Source organism: Phyllostomus hastatus, unplaced genomic scaffold (assembly GCF_019186645.2).
Source record: "Phyllostomus hastatus isolate PE091 unplaced genomic scaffold, TTU_PhHast_1.1 phas_contig_1162, whole genome shotgun sequence".
NCBI classification, from domain to species: Eukaryota; Metazoa; Chordata; class Mammalia; order Chiroptera; family Phyllostomidae; genus Phyllostomus; species Phyllostomus hastatus.
Window position 1 is genome coordinate 11,929,804 of NW_025333537.1, and position 12,071 is coordinate 11,941,874.

A 12,071-nucleotide genomic window follows, 5' to 3' on the forward strand; every position below is an offset into this window, starting at 1 on the left:
CAGGAGCCATCTCAGGGACTCCAGAAAATGCCCCCGAGAAGGGCCGTTTTACAGCTTATTTTGTACATCAAAACCAGAGGGGAAGATGTAGGGGGGCATATGAAATCCTCGGGCGGTAGGTTAAGGGAGCCAGAGAAAGCACAGGAGGGGGGTGGGGGGCGGTCTGGGGTTGGGTAAAAGGAAAACGGGGAGACAGACCCTGCTGTTCCGCGGGTGGGCGCTGGGTGGTTCGTTAACGTTCACGGCGCACACGGAGGGCCTTCGCACCAGACACCGCTGCGGTGGGAGGTCGTGCCCGGGCAGGGTGGGGCGGTGTCTAGAAAAGATCACTCTGACATTTCTCAAAGGTATGTTTAGATGCAAAAACACAGCAGTCTCCCTGCGGGTAAAGATTGACCTTTGCCAGGGAAGGTTCCTGCCCAGGACGTGCCTGCCTGCCGTGACCTGCTTTCGGCCGGCAGCGCTGGTGTGCAGACCGTCCTGGGAGTTGACTGTCAAGGCCGCTGAGTCTGTGAGACCTGGCGTGCGGGCCTGCCCTGAGCTCGTCCGGGTTGGTCTGCGGCCCCTTTTTCGGTCCGCGCTGCCGACGCCAGCAGCGGCGTCAGGAGGTGGAGAGGGGGCCCTCGCCGCCGCAGGGTTGCAAATGGTGCCCCACCTCCACGTGACCCCGAGTCCTGAGAGAAACTGGTCCAACCGCGTCGAGGTCCCCGACACGCCCCCACTCCCGGCGCAGTGCCTAGCGTGGCGCAGCAGAGGAAGGAAGAAGAGAATGGCGTGTGTGCGCAATGGGGGAAAACGGGAGACCGCCGCCATGCCGTGGGGAGGGCGGGTGTGAGCGGCTGTGCCTGGGAGGCCGTGCAGCCGGCGCACAGGACCAGGTGACTGGTGGAGGAGCCAGGGGCCATGTCCAAGACAGGGACCGGCGAACAGTGTCCAACGTGCATGGAAAAAGACGAGGATGAGTAATCCTCAGAGATCTGAATAATGGTGGCAAGCTTGTATGGCCTCTCCCGTGCACCCACTCTAAGTCCCTGAGTGTGCTCGCACATGAGCTCCCCGAGTCTCACCGGACCCCGCTAAGAGGTGGGTGCGGTTACCTCCCCTTTGCAGGCGGAGGAACTGAGGCACCGAGCGGTCAGGCGAGTTTGCCTGAAATCACAGAACCAGGAAGAGGCAGAGCTTAGATTCAAGCCCAGGCCCGCGGGCTCCCACCCACTCTCTTAACCGGTGCTTTTCTGCCATTTGTGTGACAAAAGAAGGCAGGAGCCCAGAAGGACACCCCACAGGCCCCTCAGTTGGCATAGAAACACACGGAAAACAGGGCCCAGCGGGGTCTGCGCCACAGCGGCAAAATCCCTGAGTGGTGGTTGCAGTGGCCTCGGATCCCACGCTTTCTGCACTGGAGCCGCAATCACGCAGCACGGACGGACGGTGTGAAGCCAGGCTGCACTGACGCTGTGAAACCGAGAGGCCGGTCAGCCGCCCAGCCCGTGCGAGACGCGCGGCCGCTTCCAGAAAGGGGCCACTGACTCCAGAGAGCCCGACACGGGAAGCTGCCCCCCACCCGCCCCCCCAACAAAGAGGCTGCCCCAGACTCCACTGTTTGCTTTTAAAAAAGTTTATTACTTACATAGTGACTTATTTTTAAAAGATGATAAAACTCATGTTACTTCCAGTAGAAAAGAGACAGAGGCTTGCCCCGGAGACCGGACGCTCACACTGGACCAGACCTCCGGGCCGGCGGGGCCCAGAACTCCCCGCCTCTGGCCCGGCACTTCGGAGAGGGGGGCCCTGGTCAGGGGCTGCTCCGGGCAGAGCCTCCCGCCACCCCAGCCAGGGAGTGGCCGGCTCAGCAGACGGGCAGATGTCAGTTTGGCCGCAGGGAAGGGGTCCCAGAGTCCCGCAGGGGCTGGAGAGACCACCAGGGCGTCCCCTCCCTCACGCTGGTTTCTGGGGCCCGAGGAAGGGGCTGTGCCCCAGCCCGGGGGGCTGCAGAGAGGCCCAAGCTCTGGGTCCGGCCGGGCCCTGAACCTGCAGCCCCTGCCCACTGGCTCTGGCACGAGAAGCCTGTGCTCCTGGCTGGCCTTCGGCCTGGCCCGCCCTGCCAGGGGCCGCAGTGTCTCCAGACCGATGGCGTGGCCGCTGGGGAGGGGGGGTCCCAGGGCTGAACAGGCTCACCCCAGAGGGAGGACCCAAGGCCCACGGGCCTGTGGGTGCCTGGGACAGAAGGTTCCGGAACACAGTCCCGTTGGTGAGTCTCTTTCGTTGATTCCCCTCGGCAGCATCTCCATCCCTGAGTGTGTGTGTACACCTGCGCACGCGTGTGCTTACACGTGCCGGGGGCGTGTGCAGCGTGCGGACGCGCGTGTGAGGCAACCCAGAGGCTCAGGCGGTGGGGCAGGCGGGCTGCCCACTGGGGGGTCCTGAAGAAGCGGGGTGTAGGGGCTGGGGAGCCAGCTTGGCGGGGCAGCAGGGCTGGGCGGGATCTCGGCATCTTCCGGACCCTGTGGAGAAAGGGGCGCTGGGTGACCACGCCATGCTGCTGGGCCTCCCCGACCCCAGCCCCACGCTGCTCCCTGCCCCCGCGGCCTCCGGAAAGCCCCGGGCTCTCCGCGCCTGTCCGGCGCGAGGCAAGACGAGCCAGAGTGACCTCCAGACCCCGCAGGGCGGCTCCGGAGGGGCTCTGGAGGCCGCCCTGTGGGGTCTGCCTCTCACCAGCACCATCTCCCCCTGCCTTCATCTTATGTCAGAGACGGGGAGACTGGGGCCAAAGGGACCTGCCTGATCCCACGAGAGGGGCAGCGCCAGGCGCAGGCTTGGGCGCAATACCGCCAACGCAGCGCGGCCGGGACCCCCTGCGTGCCCTCAGCGGGAGGAAGCGTTTCTAAAACAGCCACAAGATGGTCCCCGGCCCAGACGGCTGTCCCAGACGGGACACTGCGGCGGGGGAGGCCAGCCGCAGGGTGACACCCGTGCGGCGACACCACTGAGACAGGCTAGCACGGGACACAAGACGAGCCTTCCCGTCACCGTTAGAAGTGTCGGCAGTGCTGCCGAGTCAGGTGAGGGGGACTCGGGGGCTGCAGTTTGCCTAGTTTCCATTTAAAAACATGTCTTTCTCGACTTAAAAAAAAATAAAGATAAGGATTGGGGACAACTCCTCATGCCCTAAGCCCACGGCCCTCCTTCCCTGGAAGAACGCAGAGGCCTCTGGGCCCAGCGGCTGTGCTGGAAGGAAACCCCTAAATGCCCCTCCCTGGTGCCTCCTCACAAGGGCCCCCGCACCCACCCCACCCCACCCTGCCCCCGCCCCCGCCGTGGGCAGGACAGAGGGGGGTCAGGACTCCCGGCCCCCTGCCTCTGGGACGCACCCCGGCTTCCCTGACTGCGCCACGTCCAGCCCGGGCAGGGCGGGGGGGCGTGGCGCACGCCGCCCCCCAGAGGCAGCACGGGACACCCGGGGGTGGCCAGCCCCTCAGTCCCGTGGGCCCGAGGAGCCAGGACTTGAGAAAGCCTCCCTCAGAAGTAGAAAGGGGGCCCTGTTCTCCCCAGCAGCCCACTGGCAAACCCTCAGGGAGCTGGGACCTGCGGCGGCCCCTCCGCTTGCCCCCTTCCGCTTGTGTTGGGGGGTGGGGACCAGGGCTGGGAACGGGACGGAGGCGAGGGGGCCGGCGAGCAGGGGGCAGGGGCCTGCGCCGAGGGCTGGCCCGAGCCGGAGGGGCCGCAGGCAGGCCGGGCTGCACTGTCTGCCCCCAGCCACCCCCCCGCCCGGAGCCGCTGCGTCCACCCAGACCAGCTGTCCTCTCATTCACGTGAAACGGCCCCACTGGGCTGGTGCAGGTGCACCTCCTGGCTTGTCCCAGGCACGGAAGCCGGGCAGACCACCCCCACGCCCGGGGGCGGGGCCTCCCCAGCGACCTGACCAGCCAGTACTCAAAGCCGCCCTGCAGAGACTACAGGTCCCCCAAAGCACTGGCCACTCCCAGGTGCCTGTCCCCCCAAACCAAAGCCCCCAAGCACACGTGACTGGGGGGACCGGGCACCATCTGCAGGGAGGCTGAGCCACCCTCCAGAAGGCAGGGCAGTGAAATCTCTGCAAGCCCAAACCTTCCCCAGGAACTTGAAAATGGGGTTCTGCCGGCCGAAGAAAGAGGAGACCCCGGTAGAGTTTTCACTTGGGAAGGGAGGGGCTGGCAGACAACCGGGCTCTGTCCAGGGGGGTGCAGCGTGAGGCTCTGGCCTCCTGGCCCCCAGCTCCACCTGCGGTCAAGTCAGCAGCCCCTCACCTCAGCCTGATGCCCCTGCCCCTGCGCCCCAAGAACTGTAAGCAAGTTTCTGCAAGTGGGAATTGTAGCAGGTGGGAAGGGGTCGGGGGTGCCACTGCAGCCACACTGCCCACACAAGGTGTCCCAGAGGACTCCTCGGGAGAGGGAGGAAGGGGGGCGTGTTGTGTCTCCGGCTGGGATGTGGCTGGGCCCCGCCCTCTCACTCCCAGATTGCAAGAGGAGCCCCCAGCAGGGGGGTGGGAGGGCACAGGCGTCCCCCGCCATCCCCCCTGTTCCCCTTGCTCCCCAGCCCCTTGCACGACCCGCAGCTCCTGCCCACACAAATGCCCCACGCCCACCACTTGGCATTTTCTGTCTCATTTCTTCCTCCAGCCCTGGCAGACCAGTGCCCTGGAGGCCGCCAGCGGGCCCCGAGGACCAGGGTGTCGCCTGGCCCCTGCTCCATGCTCCGCCCTCCTGAGACCTCAGACCCGGTGGCCCGTGGCCCAGGAAGAGGGCTCCCGCAGCGCAGGCTGCCGCTCCCCCGCCAGGGGGCCAGGTGAAACCGGGTTGCCCAGCTCGGTTTCATGTTCAGGTTCACGCTACGGAGCAGGCTCTCGGGGCGAGCGCATCTCGTCAACCACGCGGGACACACTTGTCCTAAAAACCACCACCGTTGACCGGAGATTCAGATGTAACTGGGCGACCTCTCGTGGCTGCGTCTTCATTTCTGTGTGCATATGTGACTATTTCGCTCAGTCCACCGGTCCTCCCTCAGGCTGAGTCCTGGCCATGCGCCGGCACTCAGGTGAGGCCCCCGGTCTCATGCGGACCCCTCTCACTCAGCCCCCCCCAGGGGTCCGTGGAAATGGAGGCCCCTGGGCCCCTTCTGGATTCTACACCAGGAGGTCTGGAAGGAGCTGCCCGATTAGCAAACATCCCCAGAGCTGGGAGCGGCAGCTGGCCTGCTCTGCCCGGCGACCCTACAGCCTTGCAGGTCCGACACCAGCCCCCAGGACCCCGGGCGTCCCGGGGGCGAAGACGCTGTCCTGGGAACCAAAGGCACAAACAAGCGTATCTCCGTCTTCGGTCCGTCTGTCGACGGTCCGGGGACGCTCAGGCTGCAGAAGCACGTGTGTTCCGGGCGGTCCGGGTTTTTTCTACTCGCTAGGGGAGGGTGGGGGGAGGGGCGGCGTTACCTGGTACCCACCTACAGCCTTGCTTCTTGCAGCACCGTGCCCTTGGCGGCGGGGGTCATCAGGGATTCAGAGTAGGCCTGCATGGCCTCCTTATCCTTGGGGCCCTTTTTATCACTACTCCAAAATAAATAGCATCTCTCCTAGAAGACAACCAAGCTAATTTGTAGTTGACGTTGCAGCCACACGGAAAATGTCGGACGCAGTTCTCGGATTTCCCAGAGCACCGGGGAGGGCGCGGGATCCTAGAGCCCGCCACCACTAACCACCGCGGGAGCGGGCTGCGAAGGGGGGGCTGAAGCTGCCCGTCACCAGAGACAGAAACGCCGGCGTCTTCAGGACACGCGCCTGGCCGGATGGGCAGGCCGGGCTGAAAGAAGTTCGCCCACTGGAAAATTTAGGCATGGAGGTGGGCGGATTGGCCAGGAATCAGAGGGTCCAGTGGGGGCTCATTTTAAATCAACCAGAAACAGATTTTTCTGTTAAAAAAACACAAAAAACAAAAAACTGCCCTGGCTGGCGTAGCTCAGTGGATTGAGCACGGGCTGCAAATCAAAGTGTCACAGGTTCGATTCCCAGCCAGGGTACATGCCTAGGTTGCAGGCCGTGACCCCCAGCAACCGCACATTGATGTTTCTCTCTCTCTCTCTATCACCCTCCCTTCCCTCTCTAAAAATAAATAAATAAAATCTGAAAAAAAAGAAAAGAAAAAAAAAAGACCAGTTCATTAAAAAAAAAAAAAAACGACAAAAACCTATTGATTCTTTGCAAAGCAGGACCTGAGAAGCAACACTTCTCGGAAGGGAAATTAAAATACGTGAGTTCTCCAGCATGAGACTTTCTTTTTTTTCCAATCAGGACAAACAGTGCCTGGAGTTTAAGGCCTCACCCCACCGAAGCGGAAACTTACAAAATGGGATACATTTCAATTAAGGGGCCGCCAGTGAAACCTGCAATGGGCGGGGCGGAGCCTCAGCTGGCTAGTCATTGGGAAAATAAGTAAGAACAACAGTTTCTGCGTGGGCTGGGGGGTGAGGCCGGGAAGGGGCCCAAGCCAGCATTTCACGCGGTGTCCTCGCTCTCCTCCTGGCCCCCTTATGATGGGCGATTAGGGGAGAGACAGAGGGACTGAGGGGACCGCAGGCGGAGGCTGCCTTGGCCTCCTCCCTGCACCCAGCCGCTCACCAGCCGGCAGCCCTTGTGGGTGGCCCTGTGCTGGCCGTGTGCGTCTTCACCAGTGGAAACCCACCCAGGAGGCAGCCGCCTCTGGTCCCTCCCACCCTCTCAGCGTGATTTAAGTCGAGAAACTGCAGGGAATTCCCTTCTGCTCTGCTAAGCCTGGCTGTCACCGGGGCGTGACAGAGCACAAACCGCCCCGCCCCCACCCCACCCCCGAAGTCTCATTACACCCATCGTTCATCGGGGCTGGGACACCAGAGGCCACGAGGACATGGCGAGGTCCGGCAGCCTGTCCCCCGGGGGAGGGGAGTTTGAAGGCCACCGGTCGGCGAAGGGCCTGAGGACTCAGGTGCAACGCCTGGGATGGGAAGGCTCCTCCCAGTGAGTGAGCAAGCGAGCGAGGGGCCCCCAGAGACGGAGGAAGAAAGGGCTGTTGCAAAGCCGAGGCAGAAAGCAGGCGTGGCAGAGGGCGGGGGTGTGGGGCAGCAGGGAGCCGGGGCTGAGTGGGCAGCATCCCACCCCCAAGGCCTCGGCCTGGGGCCCCAGGACAAGGTGGGGGCCACCGGGGTGGCTTCTGGTGCGTGGGTCCCTAATGGCTGCTCGGGACTCCCTGTGACTGAGCAGTGTCCCTGCAGCTCCCCCCGCACCTGCCGCTGCCATGTCCCCGGAGCCCCGCGGTCACGGGCCTGTTACCGTGTGACTGCGGGAACTGCTTCCCGTCGGCCTTGCCCGTGACCGTGGGGCTCCAGGTTCACGTTCTGGGCACTGCTGAACCCCCAGCCCGTGCACGGTGCCTGGGGGCCAGGGCAGCCGCTCAGCCCCAGCCGGTGTGGCTCCGTGGGTCGGTGCCCCCCGCAAAGGGGAGGATCTCGGGCTCGATTCCCAGTCGGGGCACAGGCCTGGGTTGCAGGTTCGGTCCCCGGTTGGGACGTGTCCGATAGACAACCGATCAGTGTTTCTCTCTCCCACTGATGTTTTTCTTCCTCTCTTTCTCCCTCCCTTCCCCTGTCTCCGAAAATAACATTTGAAACCGTCACGAAGGGGAGGATGCCCGGCATCAAGTCAAGACCGCCTACTGTCATTGCCTTTCTTCTTCCCGCCCCTAGCGGGCGGCTGCCCTCTTCTCCAGCTACGCTCCCTTCGAAAAACAAGCTGTGCCCACTGCTCCCAGCCGCCCCCCTCGCTCACCTGGGGCTCCTCGCTGGCCCCTGCTTCTGCCCCTCACACAGCAGCTGACCAGGCCTCCAGTAGCTTCCTGTCCCCCAGGAATCGGTTCCAAGCTGCTCGCCCTGTGTGACCTGCCCCGGCCCCTCCCCCGCCTCGGACGCCTCCCACTCCCGTCCAGCCACCCTGGCCCTGCGGGGTCACTTCTGAACACCCCACCGTCCCTGCCTCGGGGCGCTGGCCCTGGCCCTTCCTTCCTGTCGGGAATGTGTTCCGTGACCGTATGCCGAGGGCCTCCTCGGCCTCTGCGTTTAAGCTCAGATTCTGGCTTTGCCCACACTCTCTCCACGGTTGTCCCCAGCCCCCCGGACACTGTGCTGGCCGTCTGGGAGCCCCAGACGGCCATCGGGGGCCTTCGAAATGCAGCAAGCCCAAATCGGGACCCACGGCAGGAGTAAAATGATTTACTCGGTCAAAGACCGATTTCAAAGACTTGACACGGAAAAAAAGTTACAAAAATCAGTCATTCTATTTTTATAGTGATTGCACTTTAGAATGGTCATATTTGGGGTATGTTCAGGTGGAATAAAACATAATTAAAATGGATTTTTTTACTTAACGTGGCTGTTAAGAAAACTTAAATTCAGCCCTGGCTGCCGTAGCTCAGTGGATTGAACGTGGGCTGCAAACCAAAGCATCGCAGGTTCGATTCCCAGTCAGGGCACATGCCTGGGTTGCAGGCCACGGCCCCCAGCAACCACAGATTGATGTTTCTCTCTCTCTTTCTCCCTCCCTTTCCTCTCTAAAAATAAATAAATAAAATCTTAAAAAAAAGAAAACTTAAATTTACAGTCACGCACTGGATCAGGCTTGTTCCCACTGGACAGCCCCTCACGTTTTCTATCGTCAGTGACGCTGTTTTTTGTGTGTTTACCTGGTCTTCGTCTCCCCGCCTAGAACGCAAGCCCCGCCCCCTGCCGCTGGGTGCCCTGCCCGTGACAGAGCCCGGCACCCGCAGGTGCTAACTCCATGAACAAGCCACTCGAGCACCAGGTCTCATCACCGAAGCCCACCAGCAGCTCCTCTGGGGGAGGGTCCCCGGGCCTCCCAGGACAGGCAGAGATGTAGCCATGCAGGACGCAGGAGGAGCGAGGACCCAGCGACAGCTCCCCAGGTCCGGCAGAGACCCGGACGCTGCCCGAGGCGGGCTCCAGGCTGCGGGCGTCTGCCGGGACCGGGCCATCCCACCCAAGCCCCTCTCTCCCCCAGCAGGCAAGCAGTGGGCCGCCCGGCCTGGGCCACGCTGCGGCCACCACTTACTTGGCTCCGGATCTGGTAGATGACAGGCACCAGCAGCAGGACGCCCCCCAGGGCGAGAAGGACGTACTGGGCGTAGTGCAGCACCTTGGGCATCAGCACCAGCTGGGTGTAGAACGCCCGGAGCGTGTCGCCCTCCATGGCTCCTCTCTGGGGGGGAGAACGACAGGCACCTGGGCTGGGGCCACACACAGTGGCCCCCGCACCCTTCCCCACCCACAAGCCTGCAGGCGGTATCCATTTCCTCCAGGGCCACACCAAGAGACTACATTTCCCAGACTCCCTCGCGGCTGGCAGGGTCATGTGATCGCGTTCTGGCCAATGGGACGCAGGCACAGTGATACCACAACCTCCACACCTGGCTGGTAAAAACCTGCCGGTGAGATTCTCTCCACTGCTTCCCCCACCCACTGAACGGGAGTGGTTCTGAGGGTCTCCAGTGGGGCAGGCGCCCAGGGTGGAAGGAGCGGGGCGACCCCGAGTGGCTGCCTGAAGCAGAGCCCAGCCTCCCACCAGCCCAGACCAGACTGCGCGGAGCATTTGACTTTCCGAGGCTGCCTGCTCCGCGCCCCACCCCACGCACCCCCCCTCCCTTTAAAATGCGGAAGTAACCCTGCAAAGCCAGGAACAGAGAGAAATTTCACGGGAAAAGCTGACACCCAGAAAATCGACTTCCCTAGTCTTGGGAGAAGTGGTCACGCTACCATAAAAAAACTACCCCCCAGGGTGGCGCCGTCCCAGATCCAGGACCCACTGAATCCGGTCCTTCCCGCTAAGGGAGGGAGGGGAGTGGGTGACAACGTGGTTGCAGAGTGGAAAGCTCCCCCTGGATTGTTCCAGGTCGCACGGTCCGGCTCCCCGGCCCAGCCCCCGCCTCCAGGGAGGGCCCAGCCTCAGAGGCCGCAGCAGGCTCCCGGCGGAGGTACCGCAGGCCACGCCCAGGGGAGCTCAGTGCAGGGACAGCGAGGTGGCCTTACCTCCTCAAACCACATCAGTGGCAAGACCACTGGCGCAATCCTCCCGGTTTGCCTGGAAAAAAGGGAGACAAAGCCCGTGAGAGGTCTGGCCAGGGACTTCTCCCGCAGGCGGGCTTGGCCACACGGTCCCAGGCTCCAGGGGCAGGCGGGCTCTGACAGCAAGGGCGCCATCGGCCCAGGCTGGAGGGACGGGTATTTCCTGGCGGGGAACAAGAAGACAACCAGACGAGACCTTTTCCAGGTGAAGACTCCCCCCTCACCTGGGGGAGGGCTGCATGCGGGGGGGAGGGCTGCATGCGGCCTGGCTGACAGCCCCTCGTTCCTGTCGGAGGCGGAACAGCCGCGCACCCAGCTGATGAACAGCGTGGGTTAAGCTGACACCTGCTGTCCTTGGGGCGCTGGGGTTCAGGGGGGCCTGCCGGGCAGAGGGGGCCTAGGTGACGAGCCCCCGATAAACACCCTGGTGCTGAGTCTCTCGTGGGCTTCCCTGGGGACAGCACTTCACACGCGTTGTCTCAACGCGCTGCTGCGGGTGTGGTGGGGCCCGCGTGGCTCCCCGGGGGAGTCCGGGCCTGGTTCTCCCAGCCTCCCCACCCCAGGGGTCTCCTCCTGTGCCGATTTTGCTTTGGATCTGTTCACTGGAATGAATCACAGCAGGGAGCACGACCCCGTGCTGGGCCCTGTGACCTTCCCAGCCAGTCCTCGAGCCTGAGCTCGGTTTCAGGGACCAGACGGAGCCCCTCGCTAGCTCGCTGTGTGACCTCGGGCGGCTGCCTGCCCTCTCTGTGCCTCCTCCTCACAGGGCTCGAGCGAGGCCTGAACAACATGAACAACGTGCTGAGAGAAATGCCCAGCACGTGAACAGCGCCCCGAGTTCGTCACGGCCGTCGTCAGGAAATGCCGCAGTGGGCACGGCTGTTCCAAGCTTCCTCGCTCCGGACCTGCTGGCGGGCACCCCTGCCCAGAGAGGGGTGGCACTCGCCCGGGGGCCGGGGGCTGGGGGCCAGACACAGCGCGGAGAGCCAAATCCTCGCCACCACTCTCCGGCCACCCGCTAAGGAGAAGTTCGTGCTGTGCCGTGAACTCACGGGGCTGGTGTCAGCCACAGGGAGAGCTCTGGAAACAGACTTTGGCCTCTTTTATCCGCATTTGTAAAGCTGCTGGGAGTTCAATGCAAGTGGCGTCTTATTGCCAGGCAGAGCTCCTGGGAGCCAACAGCACAGAAGTTCCTGGCAACCTGGGACAGCCCTGCTTCTGGGCGGCTGGGTCCCCAGACCTTCCCCGCGCCTGTTCCTCATCTGCCCTCCAGGTGGCGACAAGCACTGCAGTGGAGGCCGGCTCCCTTGAAACCAGGGCTCTGGCCGGCTGCAGGGACAGTCCAGGACACAGAAGCCCAGGAAGGTCCTTGGAGCAGCCAGAGGCCCCCAACAGGCAGAATCCAGCTGCCCAGGGGTCCTGCTGTCCTGAGCAGCATTTGTCAAGAATTCGAATCCACTCCTGACGCGTGAAAACGGAAAGCACTCATGCTGAAAAATCCCAATTTTGGAAAATGCAGTTGAAACTGCACAGGATGGGACGCCACTGGGCCCCTTGCCCTGGTGCTGGGCAGGGCTGGTCCTCGGTCCCGTCCCCACCTGGGCCGCCCTCTGCTCTGTCACCTGGCCGCCCGGGCACACTGAGCTACCAGACAGGGCGACGGGCCGGTGGTTCCCTCCACAGCCCACACACCCCGCCAGCACCAACCCTCTGAGCAGCCTCTGGAGGCGCGGGAAGGGCCAGGCAGCGGGGAGGAGGTGGGTCCCTGCCATCCCCGCCTCCGCTGCTCTTGGGCCCCATGCTCTGCCCCCCCCACCCGCCCCCACGGCGGCCCGGAAGCCCGCATTGCTGCAGCCCAGGAATCTCTCCAGAGGATATCTTTTCAGCGAGACTGTTCCAAATACGCTGACTAGGACAGACGCTGACACGGCGATGAC

At 63.4% G+C, this 12,071-nt stretch overlaps 1 protein-coding gene across 2 annotated transcripts in view; it reads right to left on the minus strand.

Moving 5' to 3' along the window:
* Positions 1-1,602: 1,602 nt before the first annotated feature.
* The window catches only part of SCARB1 (scavenger receptor class B member 1), a 52,341-nt gene continuing 41,872 nt past the window's right edge, over positions 1,603-12,071 (minus strand). Inside the window, exons 10-13 of one of the 2 annotated variants that reach the window (XM_045843816.1) lie at positions 10,099-10,150; positions 9,125-9,271; positions 5,476-5,604; positions 2,368-2,504 (exon numbers count right to left, since the gene is read on the minus strand). In XM_045843816.1, the coding sequence (XP_045699772.1) occupies positions 5,476-5,604; positions 9,125-9,271; positions 10,099-10,150 (328 nt within the window). In that variant the 3' untranslated portion in view covers positions 2,368-2,504. Of the gene's footprint in view, positions 2,505-5,475; positions 5,605-9,124; positions 9,272-10,098; positions 10,151-12,071 lie in introns of both variants that reach the window. The other variant, XM_045843809.1, reaches the window with a different exon arrangement.